The sequence below is a fragment of the Cheilinus undulatus genome, linkage group 17, assembly GCF_018320785.1.
Source record: "Cheilinus undulatus linkage group 17, ASM1832078v1, whole genome shotgun sequence".
In the NCBI taxonomy this organism is placed as follows: Eukaryota; Metazoa; Chordata; class Actinopteri; order Labriformes; family Labridae; genus Cheilinus; species Cheilinus undulatus.
In genome coordinates, this window is record NC_054881.1 from 43,201,772 (window position 1) to 43,227,582 (window position 25,811).

At 40.7% G+C, this 25,811-nt stretch overlaps 1 protein-coding gene across 4 annotated transcripts in view; it reads left to right on the forward strand.

Annotated features, from left to right (window-relative positions):
* syk (spleen tyrosine kinase) overlaps nt 1-25,811 on the forward strand; it is a 58,208-nt gene that overhangs the window by 17,155 nt on the left and 15,242 nt on the right. For all 4 annotated transcript variants that reach the window (XM_041810980.1, XM_041810979.1, XM_041810981.1 and 1 more), the window contains 3 exons: nt 6,165-6,635; nt 12,217-12,377; nt 21,808-21,946. In XM_041810980.1, coding sequence (XP_041666914.1) covers nt 6,234-6,635; nt 12,217-12,377; nt 21,808-21,946 — 702 coding nt within the window. In that variant the 5' untranslated portion in view covers nt 6,165-6,233. The remainder of the gene's footprint in view (nt 1-6,164; nt 6,636-12,216; nt 12,378-21,807; nt 21,947-25,811) is intronic.

Here is a 25,811-nt window from a genome sequence, read left to right on the forward strand (position 1 = left end):
TTATCACCATGTTCAGTTTCCTTTTTTATGTTTGTATGAAAATGTAAAGTTTATGAAGATGATACTGCAGGGACTAAAAATGTAATATTTCAGATTCAATATTTAGAAAAAGTAATTCAGTTTGTATAGGTTTGTGTATACGAGCAGAAATTCATATAGATATAATAATAATAATGAATTTATAATTTTGGAAATATCAAAGGGGAGGGGGTGGGATTAAATAAGTGTTTACTTCCTCCCACTCCTTTTTGGATATGCAAATCAAATTGTTTTATGTGACATTCACATTGTATTGTATTTATTTAATTATTATTATTATTTTAGTTTTTTATTTATTTATTTTTATTTTGTCTATGAGCATTATTTATTTATTTATTTGTTTTCTTTGTATGACCACTCTGCACTCTGTTTTACATATTCAAAATAAAAAAGTTCTATCAGAAAGTAGCTTAAATGGGCTAAATGTGGCAGAAAATGGTGAAAGAGGGCAAAAAAGTGGCAGAAAGAAGAAGCAAAAATTCAGGAAAAAAGGACACAAGTGGTATTTAATGGCAAAGGGCAGCTTATTTGGACAAAAAGTGGCAAAAAATTGGCTAAAAGTTGTTAAAAAAAAGGCAAAAAATTAGGAAAAAGGGAAACAAGTTGTATTTAATGGCAAAAGATAGCTTTAATAAGTGAAAAGTGACAAAAATGGTGAGAATGGCCAGATAGTTTCCCTTTTTTAAAGATTTTCTGGAGGAATAATATTTAAAATGAAGACATAAAAGAGCCACACACTGATTTAAAGATGGCATTCTGCATTATTTTTCCATCCATTTAAAAACAACATTGATCAGAAGGTATTTATATTTCTGTAGCAGTTTAAGACGACGACCTCAGACGTTTCACCTCAGCACGTTTTTACTGAGGATCATCTTTCTAATAGTGCGTTTCTGTTCCTCAGCATCACTGCAGATGAGGGAAACCACAATGATTTTTAATACTTAAATAAATACATTTATTAAATAAATTCACACTTTCATCAGCTGTAAATATTCTTTCAATTAAAAAAGATATTCTCCCTTTAAAATCTGTCACATGCTTTCCTTTCAGCAATGTTTTTAACCCAAAGAGGATCAATGATCAGTTATTTCACACAAATGTACATGTTTTATCTCTGTATTAACAGTAGATTTCATAAAAAGCTCCATAATTCTCAGGAAAGCTGCTCCAAACCAGGACACATGTTTTTTCTCTTGTTGAATTTGAAATAAACCCTGAATAGGTTTAAAAGCTCTTATTGAAGTTTCATGTTCTTTAAATAGATCGCCGTCACAAACATGGACTCCATCCGTCTGTCGTCCCTCTGGATGCTAAAACGCTGCAGCAGACGTCGAAGGTTATAATCCGGCTTTAAAGGAAATGTCGGTAAAATAACGGCTCCTCACACTTTTGTTTTTAAAGATGGCTGCCTCGGTTTCTCTGATTCTAGACCTGGTCACGCCCCTCACCAGAGAGCGGTCTGTTCCTTTAACATCACTGCTAAAACCCTGTCCCAGGATTTATTGTGAATGTGAGGTACTGGTACTCTAATGAAAAGAAAAGCTCCAAATAAAGAGGCCCCTAATGCTGATTAGTTATAAACCACATGGCCTTTAACATGGCAGTCTTCACAGACCCAGGTGCTTCACATGCATGCTCGATGCCTCAGCCTATCAGACGGCCCCATGGGTCCGATCAACCCTCCAGATAGACTGATGTGCAGAGCCAGATCATCACTGACCTTCTGTTAGAGGCTTCTTGGTGGATTAGGAGGTCCGACTGACTGTTCCTCAGTCAGTAGTCAGTCTGAAGGCTGTATTTGTTGTGGTGAAGTGGAAATACTCAAAGAAGAAAGACAGAAGCAGCGAGGAAGGAAGCGGCTGCAAGCATTTACTCTTTTTAACACAAAAACCCTGACTGTCTTCATCGTGGATTTCACCGTACGCTGATGATGCTGTAGTAGCCGTTTGAGAAAATCTACCTTCAGAAATGTCTGCTGTGTCCTGATGACTGTCAGCGTTTAATAAATGTAGTTAAACCTAGCACAAAAAAATCAGCGAATGAGAGTTTGGTATGTCTTTGTTGTTGTTATAAATCCTGTTCCACAACATCTGTTTATTCCTTCTAAATGGAGCCTCATCTGTGAGGAGCAAGCATGTGTGGGATGAGCAGCAGAGCTGAGGATGTGGGTCGGTCCAAACAGCTGATTCTACCATTCTACCATTCACTGAACGTTCAGTCCCAGACTGTGGAGATGTGGGGTCGACTCTGATGTAGAATGTCATCTCTATAAATCTCTGCAGTCAGGTTTCCTCCAGTGATGACGAGCCTCGTTCTTCCTCCCTCCACCTAAAGATGAGACTCTATCAGAGCATCAGAGTCCTCCAGGTCTGCTCCACACTCTGACCCTACCATCCAGCTGCTGGAGGCAGAACCTGGACTGTCTGAACAGAACAGGAACCAGTCAGACCCTCAGCACCTGGAGGAACCAGAAGCTCCAAACTGAAGTCAACAGTAGAATCAGCTGTTTGGACCAACCCACATCCTCAGCTCTGCTGCTCATCCCACACATGCATGATCCTCACAGATGAGGCTCCATTTAAGAGGAAATAGTCAGGATTTACAACAGGACAGGATTTATCGTTACAACAAAGAAGTAATCTACCACACACTCATTTACCTGCCTTTTATGCCAAGTTTAGGAATTTTATGTTCTTTACAGTTAAGGCAGGAAACGGGACGCAGAGAATCAGATTCAGAATCCGCTTTAAAGTACGCAACAAGGAACAAGGAGGGCGGAACTTTCTTCCAAGCAGGGAGGGCCGACCAAACCTGGGGGCGGGGCTAACTCCCCACATGACATCATGAGGGGAAAATCTGAGAACAGCATGCATTTTCTGAAAGGTGGGGGTCTCATTGTTGGAGGGATTGTGGACAGGGACACATGTTGTTGTTAGAAAAGCCTGAAAACATGTGTTTTGTATAAAATGTGACCTTTAAGTCTGAATCGTTTTCATATTTAACGTTTCATTCCTCTACACTGAGAGCCAGGCTGAAGGCCCGGGGGCCAGATCCGGCCCCTGGAACAGTTAAATCCGGCCCCCGGGATGATCTGATATTTCTGTTCTAACATCAGTCTGAGGTCTGCAGATTTCCTCAGGTATAAAAATGTGAACTTATCCTGATGATTGAAGATTTCCTTGTTAAGTCACAAAATCTGAAAAAGTAAGGAGTAAAAATATTTAGATAAGAAGTCAGGAATGTGGGAAAACAAGTTAATTTGTGTTTTAATTTCATATTTCCAATGTTGCATCTCACAATGAGGACTATTATTTTGAGCTTTAAGATTGGTAATTCTAATTTTTAAGTCGTTTTTTGACCTTTTTAACCAATTATTTAGGATTTTACCTCATATTTTGACTTTATAATTCCATAGTCTGATTTTTTAGACTCACAATTTATTTTGACTTTGCATTTCATGATTCTGAATTTTATTTCATATTTTGACCTTTTAAACTCATTATTCTGACTTTCTTTCTAATAAATTTGCCTTTAAAAACATTATTTTTTATTTCAATTTCTTGTTTTGACCTTTTTGAACGAATAAATTTACTTTTCTCAGATTGAGCGTCTTTAAATTTTTATTTCCAACTTTTTAAATGTCAGAATCATTTATCATCAGTGCTAAGTTGTTTTTATTTCTGGTGAAATGAGGTTGACGGTTTCTGGTTTTAAAGGTGACCCTGTTAGGCCCTCAGGTTAGACCTGAATCCAGAATCCGGCCCCTGCTGTGACTGAGTCTAACCCCTCTGGTTTAAAGTCATATTTTCCTCTTAAAGCAGCAGAATTTTTCTCCTCCAGCTGTTTGAGGATGAACGATGGAGACAGAGTATTTTACAGCAAAATTAGGAAGTCTGTTTGTATTATTACAGCTTTAAAAACCTCCAACCTTCCAAAGAGAACCACGTTAGAGACCAACCAAAGTCACCTGTAATAATCAGAACTCTGAGTCTAATGTGGCAGAAGCTCTAGAATGATCCATGGAGAGGAAGCAGCTAAATGTGGGTTTTGTTATTATTTGATCATCACTGAAGTCTTCTGTCTTCATGGTGGTTTCTCTGTACGCTGATGATGGTGCGGTTGTTGTTTAAGGAGGAGATCAAGCTCGTCCCTGCTGGTAAAGATTTATTTTATTTTCATGTCATTCAGAGGAGAATTCTCTGCTCTTTACTGTAAAGTTTAGATTTTGCATGTTTTCTGTGGTTGCTAGTTTGACTCCCAAATTGTAACCTAACCCCGCTGGCGTACCCACACACTTCCTGTCTGTCTTTAGCTGTCCTCTGCAGTCAAAGCAAAGCCAACAGGGACATTTAAAAAGAAGTTAAAATGGATACACTCCATAAATATGAAACAAAGTTCAAAAATCTGAAAACTATTTTTGCTCTTTCTTAGACTTTGTCTTTTGAATGTGGCTGTTTTTTATGTTTTATGCCAAAACTGCTGATAACTGATCTTTTATTTATTCAGACAGCAGTCAGACCTCCTTCCCTTTTTCAGTTTTCTTATGTTTCATCCTGATGCTACAGTTAAAAAAACGTCATTTTTATTCTTGTTAATCCAAACTCAGTTCCCATCATTACAAAGTGAAACAGACTTTTAGAAATGTTTGCAAATGCATAAAAATAAAAACTGAACCCTCACACTGACATCAGTACTTTAGCTCAGGTTCTTCCATGTCTCTGGTCTCTGCTGAGATGTTTCTACACCTTTACTGGAGTCCATCTGTGCTAAATTAACCTGACTGGACATGATTCTAAAGCCCCGCCCCTCTCTATAGAAGGCCTCACAGCTGACAATGAAATCAGAGCAGAAACCAAGGGTCAAAGGTCAAAGGAGCTACAGAGCTGCAGAGACAGGATTGTTGACAGGCACAGAACTGGGGAAGACTACGGAAACATGTCAGCTGCTCTGAAGGTTCCCAAGTCTCCCAGTCCCTGCTTCTGAGAAACACCCCCACAGCATGATGCTGTGGGGGTGTTTCTCTGGGTTTATCAGGGGCCATTCTCTGGGTTTATCAGGGTCCATTCTCTGGTTTATCAGGGGCCATTCTCTGGGTTTATCAGGGTCCATTCTCTGGGTTTATCAGGGTCCATTCTCTGGGTTTATCAGGGGCCATTCTCTGGGTTTATCAGGGTCCATTCTCTGGGTTTATCAGGGTCCATTCTCTGGTTTATCAGGGGCCATTCTCTGGGTTTATCAGGGGCCATTCTCTGGGTTTATCAGGGGCCATTCTCTGGTTTATCAGGGGCCATTCTCTGGGTTTATCAGGGTCCATTCTCTGGTTTATCAGGGGCCATTCTCTGGGTTTATCAGGGGCCATTCTCTGGGTTTATCAGGGTCCATTCTCTGGTTTATCAGGGGCCATTCTCTGGGTTTATCAGGGGCCATTCTCTGGGTTTATCAGGGGCCATTCTCTGGGTTTATGAGGGTCCATTCTCTGGTTTATCAGGGTCCATTCTCTGGTTTATCAGGGGCCATTCTCTGGTTTATCAGGGTCCATTCTCTGGGTTTATCAGGGGCCATTCTCTGGTTTATCAGGGGCCATTCTCTGGGTTTATCAGGGTCCATTCTCTGGTTTATCAGGGGCCATTCTTATGATTTATCAGGGTCCGGTGTATTCTGTGGACCCCTGACTTTAATGTTTAGTCACAGGAAGTGTGGCTCCTCTCTATATTTCTTCTTCGGTGGTCAGTGAAACTCGCTGTCGTCTGCAGCACAGGTGAATTTTCTGCTCTCTGTTGTGAAGCGGTGTTGTGGTTTCTCTGGTTACTGTGACTAACTGATTCTTGCTCATATCAGTGAACAGGTGTGACTACATGTTTGTGGTTCTGGTCTTTGTGAAGCAGGTCATTGTGTGAACTTTAACACCAGCAGTACAGTACATGAGGGGCAGTCTGCTGGATCTTCAGTCAGGCACTGAAGTTGTTTAGTATTTGCTGTTTAGATCTCAGTTTTTAAAAACTCCTATCAGAGTAAGGATTGTTCTTCTTCGTTGTCATATTGTCTCCATTTTAATGCAAAGAAAAATTTTTGCTATGAATCAATCAGTCCTGAATCTTTTGGCTCTTTGCTTTGACTTTCAGGTTTGTTGCATCCTGGTGGTTGACCTTGGAGCAGGGACTTCCGTCAGGGAGCCACCGCTCTGATCCAACATGGCCGACAATGTGAACTCTTTACCCTTCTTCTATGGAAACATCACCAGAGAAGAGGCGGAGGAGTACCTGCGTCAATCCGGCTCCATAAACGGCCTGTACCTGCTGAGACAGAGCAGAAACTACCTGGGGGGCTTCGCCCTGTCCGTGCTGCACTCCGGCCGCTGCTACCACTACACCATCGAGCGGGAGGCCAACCAGACGTACGCCATCGCCGGAGGGAAGAGCCACCGTGGCCCCGAGGACGTCATCGACTACCACTCCCAGGAGACAGACGGGCTGGTGTGTCTGCTGAAGAAACCCTGCAACAGACCCAAAAACATGCAGCCCAAGGTCGGCCCGTTTGAGGACCTGAAGGAGAAGCTGATCCGGGATTACGTCAAGCAGACCTGGAACCTGCAGGTGAGAGTCAGATCCGTGCTGCTGGGAGGAAATATTCAGACCATACTTTATAAGAGGAGAGTGGAGGAGATGTGCAGAACATCTGACGTTTGAGGCTCCTGTTCTTCTGGAAGGTTTAAGGTTTCAGATTTACATGCAGACATTAGACCAGGGCTCATCAAGTCCATCTGCACAAGGACCAGATTTATTCTCCACAGAAACCCTGGGGGCCGGACTTTCAAATCCACAAGAATTAGATAAATGTTTTGGTCTGATTGAAATATTATTGTAGTAGTATTTGTATTTTCTTTGAAAACAGCAGACATTTTTACTCATTACCAGTGAGATCTAGCCCCCATTTTTGAAACTTTTAACCCCTTTTATACTTTTAGCCCTTTTTGTCCTCTTTTACCAATTTTTTGCAAGATTTTAGCCACTTTTCACTCCTTTTACATTTTGCCACTTTTAACCCCTTTTCATTACATTTTTTCAATAGTTATTGCAACTTTTAAATCAATGTTTGCCACTTTTCACCCATTTTGCCACTCTTAACCCTTTTTGATACTTTGCCAGGCTATTTCTGCTGTTTTTACCACTTTTAACCCATTTTAATACTTTTTGCCACTGTTTTATGCTTTCTCCAATTTTTGCACAATTTTAACCCCTCATAACCCCTTTTCCTGCGTGTTTTACCTACTTGTATCCATTTTTGTCACTTTTTAACTCCTTTTCATGATTTTTTTGCACTGTTTTTGACACTTTTAACCCATTTTTATTACTTCTGCCCCTCGTACCTCTTTTTTAAAAACATATAATAAGTATGACTGAAAAGTCAATTTCAGTAAAAACAGATCAAATGTTCAGTCATTCTAAAACTATTTCATATTAACTGTTTGTGGGTGGATTTATCAGCTGCAGATATTTAAAGCCAAAAGATACTCTTAAAACCACAACATTTTCTTTTCCTCCTTTTCTGAATTTAATGATCTTTCAGGGGCCGGACAGGAAGCTTTGGGGGGCCTGATATGGCCCCCGGGCCGCCAGTTGATGATCAGTGCCTTAGACAGTAGAGTTAAACAATGACTGAAGAGAATATCAGAGACTTAATCATGTTAAATAATCATTTATGTAGCACCAATGAAGAGTTTAGATGTGACTGGAGACAAAGAGAAGGCCAAAGATGTGAGATGGTCGAGGTCAGTGAAACTCAACATGTGGCTCTTTTATGTCTTCATTTGAAACATTATTCGCCAAGAAAACCTTAGAAAAGGGAAACTTTGAGCTCAGAAATTATCAATTGCAAGTCACATTAATGAGTTTGTTTCCCACACCTGTACAGTCGGCTTTAATTGTAAACTTTAAAACTTGTCTGTATATTTCCAAAGTCCTTATTTGTGATTTTTTTTTTTGCCATTTTTAATTAATTTTTACTGCTTTAAGCCCATTTTCGTCACGTCTTTTTGCCACCCTTGCCCATTTTTTGTCTCTTTTTTTCCTGCTTTTTACTATTTACATTTTCCCCCATTTAACCTGCCTTTTGCCACTAAATGGTGCCTTTTTCCCAAAATTCTGCCACTCTTTGCTGCCTTTTGCCCATTTTAGTCACTTTCCACTCGTTTTTGTCATGTGTTTACCCCTTTTTGCTGCTTTTTGACCATTTTGCCCCCTTTAACTTATTTTTAATTGCCATTTTAACTCATTTTGGCCACTTTTCAACACTTAGATTGTGGCTCTTACAAAGGTATTTTTCAACAGTTTGGTTCTTTGGTTGAGCAGAGTTCAGTAACGCTGACCTAGGTGATTCAAAGAAATAAAACAATAAAAAAAGAGCATGGGGATCAGGTGTGAATTTGCACTGATCATCAACTGGTGGCCCAGGGGCCACATCAGGCCCCCAAAAGCTTCCTGTCCGGCCCCCAAAAGATTATTACATTTAGAAAAGGAAGAAAAGAAGATTTTAAGAGTATCCTTTGGCTTTAAATGTCTGCAGCTGTTAAATCCATCCACAAAACAATTAATATTGAAATAGTGTGAGAATGACTGAACATTTGATCTGTTTTTACTGAAATGTACTTTTCAGTCATAGTTATTTTATATTCTTTAAAAAGGGGTACGGCTGGCAAAAATGTTACAAAAATAATGGGTGATAAATGGTAACATGGGTTGTGGAGTGGCTCAAAGGGACAAAAAATGGTGAAAAAACTGATGAAAATGGGAAAAAAGGGGCAAAAGTAATAAAAAATGGGTTAAAAGTGTCAAACACAGTGCAAAAAAATAATGAAAAGGGGTTAAAAATTGGCAAAAATGGATACAAGAGTGGGTAAACATACAGGAAAAGGGGATAAGAGGGGTTAAAATTGTGCAAAAATTGGAGGAAGCGTAAAAAAGTGGCAAAAAGTATTAAAATGGGATAAAAGTGGCAAAAATAGTGCAACGTATTAATGGCAAGGGATTAAAAAGTGGAAAATAGAAGAAAAGTGGCAAAAATTGATAAAAGAGTGGCACAAAGAGGATAAAATATGCAGAAAAAGGAGTTTAAAATGGGCTGAAGATTTGAAAAAAAAAATGAGTTAAAGAGGCAAAAAGTATCAAAAAGGGTTAAAGAGTGGCAAAATGGCTGAAAAGTGGCAAACATTGATTTAAAAGTTGCAATAATTGTTGAAAAAATGTAATGAAAAGGGGTTAAAGTGGCAAAAATGTAAAAGAGTGGGTAAAACATGTAGGAAAAGGGGTTAAGAGGGTTAAAATCTTGCAAAAAATTGGTAAAAGGGGGAAAAAATTGGTTAAAAGTTTCAAAAATGGGGAATAGATCTCACTGGTAATGACCAAAAATGTCCTGCATTTTGAAAGATATTACAAATACTACTACAATGATATTTCAATCAGACCAAAACAGTTATTTAATTCTTGTGGATTTGAAAGTCCGGCCCCCAGGGTTTCTGTTGAGACTAAATCTGGCGCTTGTGCAAATGTACTAGAGGAGCCCTGGTGTACTGGATTGAGGTCTGAGCTTTGATTCGGCCTCTCCAGAACATTCTCTTTATTGTCTCTGTGTAGCTTTCTCTGGAGGCTTCAGCTCACTGTCTGACTGGAAATAAATCTTCTAACAAGCCGTAGTTCTCTGTCAGACTAAATAAGATGGTCCTCCAGGATTTTCCTATATTTTTCATTTTCCCCTCTACCTTTACAAGCGTTCCAGGGACGGCTGCTGAGAAGCATCCCCACAGCATGATGCTGCTGAGAAGCATCCCCACATTATGATGCTGCTGAGAAGCATCCCCACAGCATGATGCTGCTGAGAAGCATCCCCACATTATGATGCTGCTGAGAAGCATCCCCACATTATGATGCTGCTGAGAAGCATCCCCACAGTACGATGCTGCTGAGAAGCATCCCCACAGCATGATGCTGCCACCAGCGTGCTCCACAGTGGGGATGGTGTGTTTGTGGTGATGTCAGTGTTTGGCGTCTTGTCTGATGGTCTCAAAGCTCCATTCTGGTCTCATCAGACCAAAGAACTTTCTTCTTCTTGACCATGGAGTCTCCCACAGTCCTTCTGGTGAACTCTAGTCCAGATTGAATCTGAGTTTTCTTCAACAGTGTCTTTCTCTTTGCCAGGTGTCTTGGTGTCCTCTCTCACTAGTCTCCTTCTTGCACGCCCACTCAGTCTGTGAGGACGGTCTGATCTAGGCAGATTTACACATGTGACATATTCCTTTATTTCTTAATGATGATTTAACTGAACTCTGGGGGATGTTCAGAGACTTAGAGATGTTTCTGTCTCCATCCTCTGACTTAGACTTTTCAATCACCTTTTCTCTGAGTGTTCTTTTGTCTTCATGGTGTAATGGTAGCCATGAATACTGATGAACCAGTTACTGGAGCTTCCAGACTCAGGTGTCTTTCTACTACAATCACTAACTGTGAGATTACTAGCACCAACTGTCTGGACCTCTGTTGGATTAGCTCAGCCACAGTATAAATATACTGACTCTGACCAATGGCCTTGTTTCCCAGCACAGATATAAAAACCAGCTGTGAAATAGTGACATCAGGACATCCCTACGTTGGTGTGAGCTTTACAGTATTTCAGTGTGAACACAAAATGACTCAGTTTTAGTCTATAAAGGAGGAGGCTGGGGTGGAGGAGGTGAAGCTTTAGTCTATAAAGGAGGAGGCTGGGGTGGAGGAGGTGAAGCTTTAGTCTATAAAGGAGGAGGCTGGGGTGGAGGAGGTGGAGCTTTAGTCTATAAAGGTGGAGGCTGGGGTGGAGGAGGTGGAGCTTTAGTCTATAAAGGAGGAGGCTGGGGTGGAGGAGGTGAAGCTTTAGTCTATAAAGGAGGAGGCTGGGGTGGAGGAGGTGGAGCTTTAGTCTATAAAGGAGGAGGCTGGGGTGGAGGAGGTGAAGCTTTAGTCTATAAAGGAGGAGGCTGGGGTGGAGGAGGTGGAGCTTTAGTCTATAAAGGAGGAGGCTGGGGTGGAGGAGGTGAAGCTGGAGTGTGACTTCCATGAAGTTACCCTGGTCTTCATCAGTTTTAGATAGAATGAACTAACTATTTTTGCTCGTATTGCAAATGTGATGTCATTTTCTTTGTTTAAGGGCATTCTCATTTTTATTTCACTCATTTTGATTAAGAAAAACATCCATAAAACACAAAAAAGAGGATTTTTGTAAACAATTTTAAAAAATTGACACTTGAATGTTTGCATAATGTGCATAAAATCTCTGCTGCTGCAAAACATTGATTTATTAACCTGGTATTTAGAAACATTTCAACTTGAAGAAAATTTGAAAATTGCAGCAGGCCTTATTGCAATTCAATCTAATTTGCGATTTATTGCCCAGAACTAAAGACAACACAGCATTATTTAAGTGAAAATAGAACGACAGACAATTATGCTAAAGCACACTTAGGACAAAATTTCATTTCAGACATGTTTTTGTACTTAACTATGATTTTATTCATATTTTCCTCTACTTTAGTGAAGCTCAGACTCTGGTGAACCTTTCAAACACCAAAAATGATTGGTCCACATGGGTGAAGGCGTTTTCACGAGAGATTAAAAAATGTTGGAAGATCGGATTTCAGAGTTCAGCAGATTTACTCAGTCCTCCAGGACAAACATGGGCCTCAGTGTGCATAAAGCTGAGAATGTACTGAACATTTGGGTATTAAACACGAGGATGTTACTGTTATATGTAAGTACATTATGAAGGTGAATTTAAAAAAAAAGTTAAAATATATAAAATGCTCCAGTTTCCCTCTCAACATTTCCCAGTTATCTTCAAAACTGAGAGTTTAAATGGTTTGTTTTAAAGTGATCTTAATTCCTTCCTTCTCCTTAACAGTCTGTGAATTTAAATAACTGACTTTCTGCATTAAATGGTCATTTTTTTTTATAAAATGAGTTTTTCTTCTCCTGTAGGATTATTTCTCTCCTTTCTACAAACCCAAACATGTCGGTCTGATGGAGTCCTCTAAACTTCAGGTGTTGCCGGAGCGTTCTGTCTCCTTCAGGGCTTTATTCATGGCAGCTGGGGGAGTTTTCCAGAAATGTCTTCATGGCTCCTGGTAAACGTATTTTTTCTGCTCGTGTGCAGGGAGCCGCCCTGGAGCAGGCCATCATCAGTCAGAGACCTCGGCTGGAGAAGCACATCGCCACCACGGCTCACGAGAAGATGCCGTGGTTTCACGGCACCATAACTCGAGAAGACTCTGAGCCGCGGCTGCAGAGAGGATCGCGGGCCAACGGGAAATTCCTGTAAGTTTGATTTTAACCTCGGTTTAGAAAATGAAAGGTTTCAAAGAATCAGGACGCTCTGAGCATGCTCAGAAAAAAAGTTCAAGGTTCAAGATTTAGCTTAAACAAGAACAGAAACAACAGATCAGAGGTTAAACTCAGACATTTTAAGATTTCAGGACAATATTAGCTCATTCTGGATCTGATGGCAGCAACACATCCCAGAAAAGTAGGGACAGGACCAGGAGACCAGATGATGGGAGGGGAATGTTGTCCCATTCTTGTCTGATGGAGGACTCTAGCTGCTCAACAGTCCTGGGTCTTCTTTGTTTTCTATTGGTAAAGGTCTGGACTGCAGGCAGACCAGTTCAGTTCTCCTCTTTAGTCCATAGGACACGGCATCTGTGCTTTCCTCTGACCACAGAACAGTTTTCCATGTTTCCTCAGTCCATGTTAAATGAGCTTTGGTCCAGAGAAGACGGACCACGGTGTTTCTGGATCCTGTTCACATCTGGCTTCTTCTCTCCATGATCAGCTTTAACTGTCATTGGTGGATGGCACGGCCAACTGTGTTGACAGACGATGATTTCTGGAATGTTCCTGAGCCCATGCAGTGATTTCACTACAGAATCATGCCTGTTTTTAATGCAGTGGCCCCTGAGGGCCCCTTCAGCCTTGTCCCCTGCTCTCAGAGATTTCTCCAGATTCTCTGAATCTTTGATGATATTATGGACTGGGGCTGAATAATTTGCAAAAATAATCTAATTGCAATTTTTTCCTGCAATATTGCGATTTAAAATGCGATTATTTAGGTTCCTCATTTTTTCTGTTGTTTAACAAACATCAACAAGAAATCCTTCTCTATTATAACAAGAACAATATTAGATCAGTTCAACCAGGGCTACATTTAGAAAAAATATCTCTCTGTGATTTTGGCTTCTAAAGCAGATTTGATATCAGTTGCTTTATTGTAGGGGATGATCATTTCTCATATTCTTCTCATTTTGATGAAGAAAAATAAATGCATGAGCAAGAAAAGAAAGATTTTAGTAAAAGATAAAATGAAAAAAAGATACTTGAAGGTTTCAATAATGTATAAAGTAGTGATACTCAACTGTGGCTCTTTTATGTCTTAATTTTAAATATTATTCCCCCAGAAAACCTTAAAAAAGGGAAACTTTTTTGCACTTTTTCACCCATTTCCTCATTTTTCACCCCTTTAAGCTACCTTTTGCCATTTAATACCACTTTTCCTTACATTTTTGCTCATTTGACACTTTTTTGCAACGTTTTACCCACTTTTATCCCATTTTTGCCCCTTTTTACTATTTTTTCTTCACATTTTCTCCCATTTAAGCTACATATTGTCATTAAATACCACTTTTTTCTAGTCTTTGCCCAGTTTAGCCAATCTTGACTGCTTTTTGCCCATTTTAGTCACTTTTCACTATTTTTTTTTACTGTTTTGCCTTTCTTGGACCAACTGTAACTCATTTTTTGTCACTTCTCACCCATTTTTACTACTTTCTGATCTTTTTTCCCCTTTTCCTCCCCATTTTTGCTTCTTTTCACCCTTTTTTTTGCTTTTTGACCATTTTTGCCACCTGTAATGTCTTGTTATTGCTACTACAAGCTGTTTTTTGCCACTTTTCATCACTTAGATTGTGGCTCTTACAAAGGTATTTATCAACTATTTGGCTCTATGGTTGAGCAGGGTTGAGTAACACTGGTATAAAACATAAAAAAGAAAAAAAGATTGTATCAAACTGATATTTTGACATGTTCAAGGTTAAAGAAATATTGCACTGTCTGCGATTTGAAAATCGCAGCATGCCATATTGCGATTAAATCTAATTTGCTATTAATTGCCCAGCCCTATTATGGACTGTAGATGGAGGGAGATTCAACGTCTGAGGAACATTTTTCTGAATTTATTCCACAATTTTTAGACTCAGTTTTTCTCAGATTGGTGAACCTCTGGAGGCGGGTTACAGCGGGTTACAGGTTACCTCTGCTAAAATGCTCCTTTTAAACCCAGTCATGTGACTGACCTGATGATAATTAACCTCATTAGTGATAAAATGCTCCTCCAGCTGTTTTCATTAGTACACTTACTTTTCCAGCCTTGTGTTGCCCTGTCCCTACTTTTTTGAGATGTACTGCTGCCATCAAATTCAAAATGAGGTCAAATTTCCCTGAAAGAGTAAAAAGTCTCACTTTAACCTCTAATCTGTTGTCTGTTCTGTTGTGAATCAAATATGGGTTTATACATTTTACACAGCGTCCCAGCTTTTTTGCAGCTGGGTTTTATTTTAAAGGAACTGAACTGTTCTCCTTTCTGCTACTGTTAACCTCAATTCTGGTTGTTTGTCATATAAATCTGGTTTTAAATCATGAAGAAGTGGAAAATACCACATCTAAGTCCTGAAAAAGCTTCAAAAGCTCCTTAAAAGTTGATTCTTGAGCTTAAAAAAAGGTGTTAGACCTCTGCAGTTTGTTTTATGTGTAAATGAGAAGTTGAAGTGAGAATATCTGCAGCACCAGCTTTGCAGAAGGAACCAAATCTACGCCCTCAAACACAGAAACAAAGCAATCCTTCAAAACTTTACACAACATTACATCAGACAGCAGAGACGTCTCAGCTCCGTTTCCCTCTGAACGCCTGGAAATAAATCCAAACTGTGCAGAAAGCATCCCAACATTAGCAGCCAGAGCTGTGCGGCATTGCCCTCACATCTCTGAGTCTCAAACGTGTGTGAGAATGTGAAGGACTCAGTCAAAGCTGCTGTTAGCGAGTATTTTTAGCAGCTGGGGCTTCGGTTGAGAGGCAGCATCGTCTCGGCTGATCTCACTGAAACATGAACACACGCTGTGGTTTCCGCTCTGTCAGTTTGCAAAGGACTTCCTGGAGTAGCCAAAAGAGAAGAAGAATGAGCCTCTTCTGTCCTGTTTGTCATGTAGAGTCTCAATCGCCCACTCGTGTTTGTGTTGAAGTTTAAACACTCAGGATGAAATCCTTCAGCCCTCTGGAGCTTTACAGAGAGGCTAGCAGCGTCTGTTTCACTCAGACCCATGAGGTTTTTAATTCTAGGAGGATTTTCTGTGTCTGACTGTCTTTATTGTTGATTTTTGACCCTCAGAGGAGCGGTACTGTCATAAATGATGACACTTTAATTTCCCTCTTAGTTCCTGTAAATCAGCTTCTCTTTATCACTGGAACGTCCCTGCTGCTGCTTCACATCCTCATATCTGAGCGCTGAGTTACACCCGTCTATGTCGAACAGCGGCGGCCACACGTGTGATAGCGAGGGTGTCATCGCACTAAAACGTCCTAAAAACACTGAAAACAGAAGCAGAAGCTGCAGATGAAGATGCTTTCAGGAGCTCCGATGGAAAGTAGGAATATTTAAGACTAAACTGGTGGTTATTGTTCTCATGGGGCGGGTCGTGAAGGTCATGAGGAGGTTTTATGTTTGATTCATAGGAGTCTTTGAACATGAAGCCCAATGACCTTGACCTTTAACCTTTGCCCTCCACAGTCTGACCGATCATTCTTGAGTCAGAGTGGACGCTAGAAGAAAATCACTGACGGGTTATAACCTTCTGTGTGATCACCGCCGTGGAGGCTTAAAACAGCGAGCGTTATTTGAACACTTTTTATTTTCACATGGAAATAAAATCATAAAGATAAAACTCTCCACAATACCAAAAAAGTGAAATTAAATTTAACATTTCATTTTTTAAAGGGAAGACGATTAGGGCCAATAGAAAAAGTTTCTTCTTGTTTCATATTCTGAGATTAAAGTCAGATTCTGCACAATTAATCTGTCATGCTGTGGAATTACATAATCCATAAAAATCTATAATTATTCTAGAGTAAAGGTTCAAATAAACACCTGCAGAAGATATTTATGTTTGCAGCAGAGCCACGTTTGATCTTTACTGAAGGACCTTTATTATTTTACAAACAGGAAAAAGTTTAATTTTTAAAAAATAAAAATATTAAGTTATATGAAAGCAGTAAAAAACAACCATCGGGTTTATTTTTCTTACATGATGATTAGTAATTATAGTTTTAAAGTTAAAAATAGAATTATGAATTATTATTGAAAACCAAGAAAATAAAGTCATGACAACATTCATCACTCTGAGCGTCTGCTGAATGAGACTAACGTAACATTTATGGATCATAACATTATTTTCCAGTATAATCAAAGTTTTACACGAACACCAAAGACTGGAGCCTGTTTACCATCGTCTGTTTCCACTGTGACACCGGTCCTGTAACCCGCTGTAGCTCACTGTAGCTCTCTGTAACCTGCTGTAGCTCACTGTAGCTCTCTGTAACTCTAGTCCTGTAACCCGCTGTAGCTCACTGTAGCTCACTGTAACTCTAGTCCTGTAGCCTGCTGTAGCTCACTGTAGCTCTCTGTAACTCTGGTTCCTGTAACCCGCTGTAGCTCACTGTAGCTCACTGTAGCTCTCTGTAACTCTAGTCCTGTAACCTGCTGAAGCTCACTGTAGCTCACTGTAACTCTAGTCCTGTAACCTGCTGTAGCTCACTGTAGCTCTCTGTAACCTGCTGTAGCTCACTGTAGCTCACTGTAACTCTAGTCCTGTAACCTGCTGTAGCTCACTGTAACTCTAGTCCTGTAACCTGCTGTAGCTCACTGTAGCTGACTGTAACTCTAGTCCTGTAACCTGCTGTAGCTCACTGTAGCTCACTGTAACTCTAGTCCTGTAACCTGCCGTAGCTCACTGTAGCTCTCTGTAACTCTGGTTCCTGTAACCCGCTGTAGCTCACTGTAGCTCACTGTAGCTCTCTGTAACTCTAGTCCTGTAACCTGCTGAAGCTCACTGTAGCTCACTGTAACTCTAGTCCTGTAACCTGCTGTAGCTCACTGTAGCTCTCTGTAACCTGCTGTAGCTCACTGTAGCTCACTGTAACTCTAGTCCTGTAACCTGCTGTAGCTCACTGTAGCTCTCTGTAACTCTGGTTCCTGTAACCCGCTGTAGCTCACTGTAGCTCTCTGTAACTCTAGTCCTGTAACCCTGTAGCTCACTGTAGCTCACTGTAACTCTAGTCCTGTAACCTGCTGTAGCTCACTGTAGCTCTCTGTAACTCTGGTTCCTGTAACCCGCTGTAGCTCACTGTAGCTCACTGCAACTCTAGTCCTGTAACCTGCTGAAGCTCACTGTAGCTCACTGTAACTCTAGTCCTGTAACCTGCTGTAGCTCACTGTAGCTCTCTGTAACCTGCTGTAGCTCACTGTAGCTCACTGTAACTCTAGTCCTGTAACCTGCTGTAGCTCACTGTAGCTCTCTGTAACTCTGGTTCCTGTTACCCGCTGTAGCTCACTGTAGCTCTCTGTAACTCTAGTCCTGTAACCCGCTGTAGCTCACTGTAGCTCACTGCAACTCTAGTCCTGTAACCTGCTGAAGCTCACTGTAGCTCTCTGTAACTCTAGTCCTGTAACCTGCTGTAGCTCACTGTAGCTCTCTGTAACCCGCTGTAGCTCACTGTAGCTCTCTGTAACTCTAGTCCTGTAACCTGCTGAAGCTCACTGTAGCTCTCTGTAACTCTAATCCTGTAACCTGCTGTAGCTCACTGTAGCTCTCTGTAAGCTGCTGTAGCTCACTGTAGCTCTCTGTAACTCTAGTCCTGTAACCTGCTGTAGATCACTGTAGTTTTCTGTAACCTGCTGTAGCTCACTGTAGCTCACTGTAACTCTAGTCCTGTAACCTGCTGTAGCTCTCTGTAACCTGCTGTAGCTCACTGTAGCTCACTGTAACTCTAGTCCTGTAACCTGCTGTAGCTCACTGTAGCTCTCTGTAACTCTAGTCCTGTAACCTGCTGTAGCTCACTGTAACTCTAGTCCTGTAACCTGCTGTAGCTCACTGTAGCTGACTGTAACTCTAGTCCTGTAACCTGCTGTAGCTCACTGTAGCTCACTGTAACTCTAGTCCTGTAACCTGCCGTAGCTCACTGTAGCTCTCTGTAACTCTGGTTCCTGTAACCCGCTGTAGCTCACTGTAGCTCACTGTAGCTCTCTGTAACTCTAGTCCTGTAACCTGCTGAAGCTCACTGTAGCTCACTGTAACTCTAGTCCTGTAACCTGCTGTAGCTCACTGTAGCTCTCTGTAACCTGCTGTAGCTCACTGTAGCTCACTGTAACTCTAGTCCTGTAACCTGCTGTAGCTCACTGTAGCTCTCTGTAACTCTGGTTCCTGTAACCCGCTGTAGCTCACTGTAGCTCTCTGTAACTCTAGTCCTGTAACCCGCTGTAGCTCACTGTAGCTCACTGCAACTCTAGTCCTGTAACCTGCTGTAGCTCACTGTAGCTCTCTGTAACTCTGGTTCCTGTAACCCGCTGTAGCTCACTGTAGCTCTCTGTAACTCTAGTCCTGTAACCTGCTGAAGCTCACTGTAGCTCACTGTAACTCTAGTCCTGTAACCTGCTGTAGCTCACTGTAGCTCTCTGTAACCTGCTGTAGCTCACTGTAGCTCACTGTAACTCTAGTCCTGTAACCTGCTGTAGCTCACTGTAGCTCTCTGTAACTCTGGTTCCTGTTACCCGCTGTAGCTCACTGTAGCTCTCTGTAACTCTAGTCCTGTAACCCGCTGTAGCTCACTGTAGCTCACTGCAACTCTAGTCCTGTAACCTGCTGAAGCTCACTGTAGCTCTCTGTAACTCTAGTCCTGTAACCTGCTTTAGCTCACTGTAGCTCTCTGTAACCCGCTGTAGCTCACTGTAGCTCTCTGTAACTCTAGTCCTGTAACCTGCTGAAGCTCACTGTAGCTCTCTGTAACTCTAGTCCTGTAACCTGCTGCAGCTCACTGTAGCTCTCTGTAAGCTGCTGTAGCTCACTGTAGCTCTCTGTAACTCTAGTCCTGTAACCTGCTGTAGCTCACTGTAGCTCTCTGTAACCTGCTGTAGCTCACTGTAACTCACTGTAACTCTAGTCCTGTAACCTGCTGTAGCTCTCTGTAACCTGCTGTAGCTCACTGTAGCTCACTGTAACTCTAGTCCTGTAACCTGCTGTAGCTCACTGTAGCTCTCTGTAACTCTAGTCCTGTAACCTGCTGTAGCTCACTATAGCTCACTGCAACTCTAGTCCTGTAACCTGCTGTAGCTCACTGTAGCTCTCTGTAACTCTGGTTCCTGTAACCCGCTGTAGCTCACTGTAGCTCTCTGTAACTCTAGTCCTGTAACCCGCTGTAGCTCACTGTAGCTCACTGTAACTCTAGTCCTGTAACCTGCTGTAGCTCACTGTAGCTCTCTGTAACTCTAGTCCTGTAACCTGCTGTAGCTCACTATAGCTCACTGCAACTCTAGTCCTGTAACCTGCTGTAGCTCACTGTAGCTCTCTGTAACTCTGGTTCCTGTAACCTGCTGTAGCTCACTGTAGCTCTCTGTAACTCTAGTCCTGTAACCCGCTGTAGCTCACTGTAGCTCACTGTAACTCTAGTCCTGTAACCTGCTGTAGCTCACTGTAGCTCTCTGTAACTCTAGTCCTGTAACCTGCTGTAGCTCCCTGTAGCTCTCTGTTACCTGCTGTAGCTCACTGTAGCTCTCTGTAACCTGCTTTAGCTCACAATAGCTCTCTGTAACTCTAGTCCTGTAACCTGCTGTAGCTCACTGTAGCTCCCTGTAAGCTGCTGTAGCTCACTGTAGCTCTCTGTAACCTGCTGTAGCTCACCGTAGCTCACTGTAGCTCGCTGTAGCTGCAGTAGCTCACTATAACCTGCTGTAGTTTGCTGTAACCTGCTGTAGCTCAATGTAGCTCACTGTAACCTGCTCTAGTCCTGTAACTTGCTGTAACTCATTGTAACCTTCTGTAGCTTACTTTAACCTGCTGTAGCTCACCGTAGCTCACTGTAACTCTAGTCCTGTAACTCGTTGTAACCCGTTGTAGCTCGCTGTAACCCTCTGTAACTCGACATAGCTCACTGTAGCTCACTGAAGCTCTCTGTATCTCCCTGTAGCTCGCTGTGACCTGCCGTAACTCCATGTAACCTGCTGTAACCCGCTGTAGCTGGCTGTAGCTTGCTGTAGCTCACTGTAACTCTAGCCCTGTATCTCGCTGTAACTCGTTGTAACCCGTGTAACCCACTGTAGCTGGCTGTAGCTTGCTGTAGTTGGCTGTAGCTTGCTGTAGCTCACTGTAGCTCACTGTAACTCTAGCCCCCTATCTTGCTGTAACTCGTTGTAGCCCGCTGTAACCCGCTGTAACCCGCTGTAGCTTGCTGTAGCTGGCTGTAGCTGGCTGTAGCTTGCTGTAGCTGGCTGTAGCTTGCTGTAGCTCACTGTAGCTCATTGTATCTCTAGCCCCCTATCTTGCTGTAACTCGTTGTAACCCGCTGTAACCCGCTGTAACCCGCTGTAGCTTGCTGTAGCTGGCTGTAGCTGGCTGTAGCTTGCTGTAGCTGGGTGTAGCTCACTGTAACTCTAGCCCCCTATCTTGCTGTAACTCGTTGTAGCCCGCTGTAACCCTCTGTAACCTGCTGTAGCTTGCTGTAGCTGGCTGTAGCTGGCTGTAGCCTGCTGTAGCTGGCTGTAACTCTAGCCCCCTATCTTGCTGTAACTCGTTGTAGCCCGCTGTAACCCGCTGTAGCTTGCTGTAGCTGGCTGTAGCTGGCTGTAGCTGGCTGTAGCTTGCTGTAGCTGGCTGTAGCTCACTGTAACTCTAGCCCCCTATCTTGCTGTAACTCATTGTAGCCCGCTGTAACCCGCTGTAACCCGCTGTAACCCGCTGTAGCTGGCTGTAGCTTGCTGTAGCTGGCTGTAGCTCACTGTAACTCTAGCCCCCTATCTTGCTGTAACTCATTGTAGCCCACTGTAACACGCTGTAACCAGCTGTAGCTTGCTGTAGCTGGCTGTAGCTGGCTGTAGCTGGCTGTAGCTGGCTGTAGCTTGCTGTAGCTGGCTGTAGCTCACTGTAACTCTAGCCCCCTATCTTGCTGTAACTCATTGTAGCCTGCTGTAACCCGCTGTAACCCACTGTAGCTTGCTGTAGCTTGCTGTAGCTGGCTGTAGCTGGCTGTAGCTGGCTGTAGCTTGCTGTAGCTGGCTGTAGCTCACTGTAACTCTAGCCCCCTATCTTGCTGTTACTCATTGTAGCCTGCTGTAACCCGCTGTAACCCGCTGTAGCTTGCTGTAGCTTGCTGTAGCTGGCTGTAGCTGGCTGTAGCTCAACAGTCAAAGATCTTCATTTTCTAACCCCAGTCTGCTGTAGCGGTCTGTGTTTGTGTTTAACTCTTCAGATCAGGATGAAGAACACCAGGAGTTTTCATTTCTTATATATGTACGATGATACTGACGACTCCTCCAGAGCTGGCGTTAGAAATAAGACGACAGACAATTAAAAGGACAGAGCTTCAGATTTAAGTCTCCTCTTCATCCTGTCTCTCCTCTTCCTCTCCATCTTCTCCTCCTCGTCGTGTCATCAGGATCCGGCAGCGGGATCAGAACGGATCCTACGCCCTCTGTCTGCTCCATGAAGGTCAGGTCATGCACTATCGCATCGACAGGGACCCAATGGGGAAACTCTCCATCCCAGACGGGAAGAAGTTTGACACCCTGTGGCAGGTGGGCCAATCAGATGTCTGGTTTTAACCTGAGAGAGCGGCTGTTCCTGCTCTGTTCTCTCTCTCTGAGCTGACTGAACACATTTTTAGTTTAAAGTGTCATTGTTCCCAGAATGCCTCTGGGCATTTAAGCAGCATGAGTGAAGTTACTGACTCAGTCAGAGGTTTGGGAGGAGCTATAATAAACAGTATCAGGGATGAGGTAGTGAGCATGATGGGGGAGGACTTCCTGGTTCAGTCTGACCTTTGCCCTCATTCTCACCTGTAGCTTAACGAGAAATACATCAACACGGGGTCAGAGTTCAAGTCTAAAGAGAATCTTTAAGTGTAGGAACGTTTCCACAGTGGGTTAACTTTTATAGAATAGAAAGTTGAGTTAATCCAACAGAAATGTTTACTCCAAAAACTCGAACATAACCAGCTTCAACTTAAACTTTGAGCCGTTTCAACCTGTTCAGTTTTACAGTGTGGACTCAGTTTTACTTTTTTATTCTATGAAAGGACAGGAGGATTATTTTTAGCGAGAAAATGTTGAAGTAAATAAAAACCTTCAGCAGTCTGAACTCAGTTTTATGGTGGTGTATGAGGGGAGCCATGAATAATAATTTAACAAAGAGGATCGGTTCAATTTCAAGGAAAAAGTAGATTTTTGAGGAAAAAAATGAAAATATTTGAGATTTAAATTTGTAAATTTATGAGAAAACAGACTTTTTGGATGAAATAATTGAAAATATACACAAAAACTTGAAATTTTTAAGTTTAAATGGTCTTAAAATTTACCAGAACTACAGATTTTTTTTTTAAATTTTAAAATCACAGATTTATGAGAAAATAAACTCAGACATCTGAGTTTAAAAAGGTGTAAATTAAAAAAAATACAGTTTTTTAGATTAAATAAATGTAAAAGAACTACCACTTCTACATTTCTGGGATGATAAAATTCAAACTTCTGAAGATGTTTGCCCTGCAGATTGAGAATGTTTTATTTTTCCACCTCCTCTAGAATATTTCTCTTATAGTTTTTTGTCTTTTTAATTTTTTTATAGTTTCCTGGCAGCTTAAAGATTTTATTTCAATGACAGTAACAACATTCTTTTCTGTTTGTACAAATCTAGCAGTTAAAACTTTTTATACGCCGGCGTAGTTAGATGTTAGCTGGCGTGTTAGAGGCACTCTAAAATGAAAAATACAAAATAATCTCTTAATTTTCAAGAAATAAAAAATGTTTTAGCCCTAAATTTCCAAGAAATTAAAGTCAGTTTGAAAGTTGTAAATTTTAACTTGAAAAAGTGAAAATGTAAAAAATGTGATGCTTACAGGTATAAATTAAAAACATTATAAAGTTGAAAAAGTTAACTTTGGAAATTTAAAAATTGTAAGTTTATAGAATTTAAGTTTTCATACATTATAAAGCTTTAAAAACTAAACTCTGGTTGGATCTGAGATTTCTCCTGGTTTTTTATTTTACCTCTGATTCAAACTGAGCAATATGTTTCTCCAGAGTCTCGATGATAATCTGAAGATTCTGGATGATAATCTAAGATTCTGGATGATAATCTGAAGATTCTGGATGATAATCTGAAGATTCTGGATGATAATCTAAGATTCTGGATGATAATCTAAGATTCTGGATGATAATCTGAAGATTCTGGATGATAATCTAAGATTCTGGATGATAATCTGAAGATTCTGGATGATAATCTAAGATTCTGGATGATAATCTGAAGATTCTGGATGATAATCTAAGATTCTGGATGATAATCTGAATATTCTGGATGATAATCTAAGATTCTGGATGATAATCTGAAGATTCTGGATGATAATCTGAAGATTCTGGATGATAATCTAAGATTCTGGATGATAACCTGAAGATTCTGGATGATAATCTGAAGATTCTGGATGATAATCTGAAGATTCTGGATGATAATCTAAGATTCTGAATGATAATCTAAGATTCTGGATGATAACCTGAAGATGCTGGATGATAACCTGAAGATTCTGGATGATAATCTAAGATTCTGGATGATAATCTGAAGATTCTGGATGATAATCTGAAGATTCTGGATGATAATCTGAAGATTCTGGATGATAATCTGAAGATTCTGGATGATAATCTAAGATTCTGGATGATAATCTGAAGATTCTGGATGATAATCTAAGATTCTGGATGATAATCTAAGATTCTGGATGATAATCTGAAGATTCTGGATGATAATCTAAGATTCTGGATGATAATCTGAAGATTCTGGATGATAATCTGAAGATTCTGGATGATAATCTGAAGATTCTGGATGATAATCTGAAGATTCTGGATGATAATCTGAAGATTCTGGATGATAATCTGAAGATTCTGGATGATAATCTAAGATTCTGGATGATAATCTGAAGATTCTGGATGATAATCTGAAGATTCTGGATGATAATCTAAGATTCTGGATGATAATCTGAAGATTCTGGATGATAATCTGAATATTCTGGATGATAATCTAAGATTCTGGATGATAACCTGAAGATTCTGTATGATAATCTGAAGATTCTGGATGATAATCTAAGATTCTGAGTGATAATCTAAGATTCTGCATGATAACCTGAAGATGCTGGATGATAATCTGAAGATTCTGGATGATAATCTAAGATTCTGGATGATAATCTAAGATTCTGGATGATAATCTAAGATTCTGGATGATAATCTGAAGATTCTGGATGATAATCTAAGATTCTGGATGATAATCTGAAGATTCTGGATGATAATCTAAGATTCTGGATGATAATCTAAGATTCTGGATGATAATCTAAGATTCTGGATGATAATCTGAAGATTCTGGATGATAATCTGAAGATTCTGGATGATAATCTAAGATTCTGGATGATAATCTGAAGATTCTGGATGATAATCTAAGATTCTGGATGATAATCTGAAGATTCTGGATGATAATCTAAGATTCTGGATGATAATCTGAAGATTCTGGATGATAATCTGAAGATTCTGGATGATAATCTAAGATTCTGGATGATAATCTAAGATTCTGGATGATAACCTGAAGATTCTGGATGATAATCTGAAGATTCTGGATGATAATCTGAAGATTCTGGATGATAATCTAAGATTCTGGATGATAATCTAAGATTCTGGATGATAACCTGAAGATTCTGGATGATAATCTAAGATTCTGGATGATAACCTGAAGATTCTGGATGATAATCTAAGATTCTGGATGATAATCTAAGATTCTGGATGATAATCTGAAGATTCTGGATGATAATATAAGATTCTGGATGATAATCTGAAGATTCTGGATGATAATCTGAAGATTCTGGATGATAATCTGAAGATTCTGGATGATAATCTGAAGATTCTGGATGATAATCTGAAGATTCTGGATGATAATCTAAGATTCTGGATGATAATCTGAAGATTCTGGATGATAATCTGAAGATTCTGGATGATAATCTGAAGATTCTGGATGATAATCTGAAGATTCTGGATGATAATATAAGATTCTGGATGATAATCTGAAGATTCTGGGTGATAATCTGAAGATTCTGGATGATTATCTGAAGATTCTGGATGATAATCTGAAGATTCTGGGTGATAACCTGAAGATTCTGGATGATAATCTAAGATTCTGGATGATAATCTAAGATTCTGGATGATAATCTGAAGATTCTGGATGATAATCTAAGATTCTGGATGATAATCTGAAGATTCTGGATGATAATCTGAAGACTTGGATGATAATCTGAAGATTCTGGGTGATAATCTGAAGATTCTGGATGATAATCTAAGATTCAGGATGATAATCTGAAGATTCTGGATGATAATCTAAGATTCTGGATGATAATATAAGATTCTGGATGATAATCTA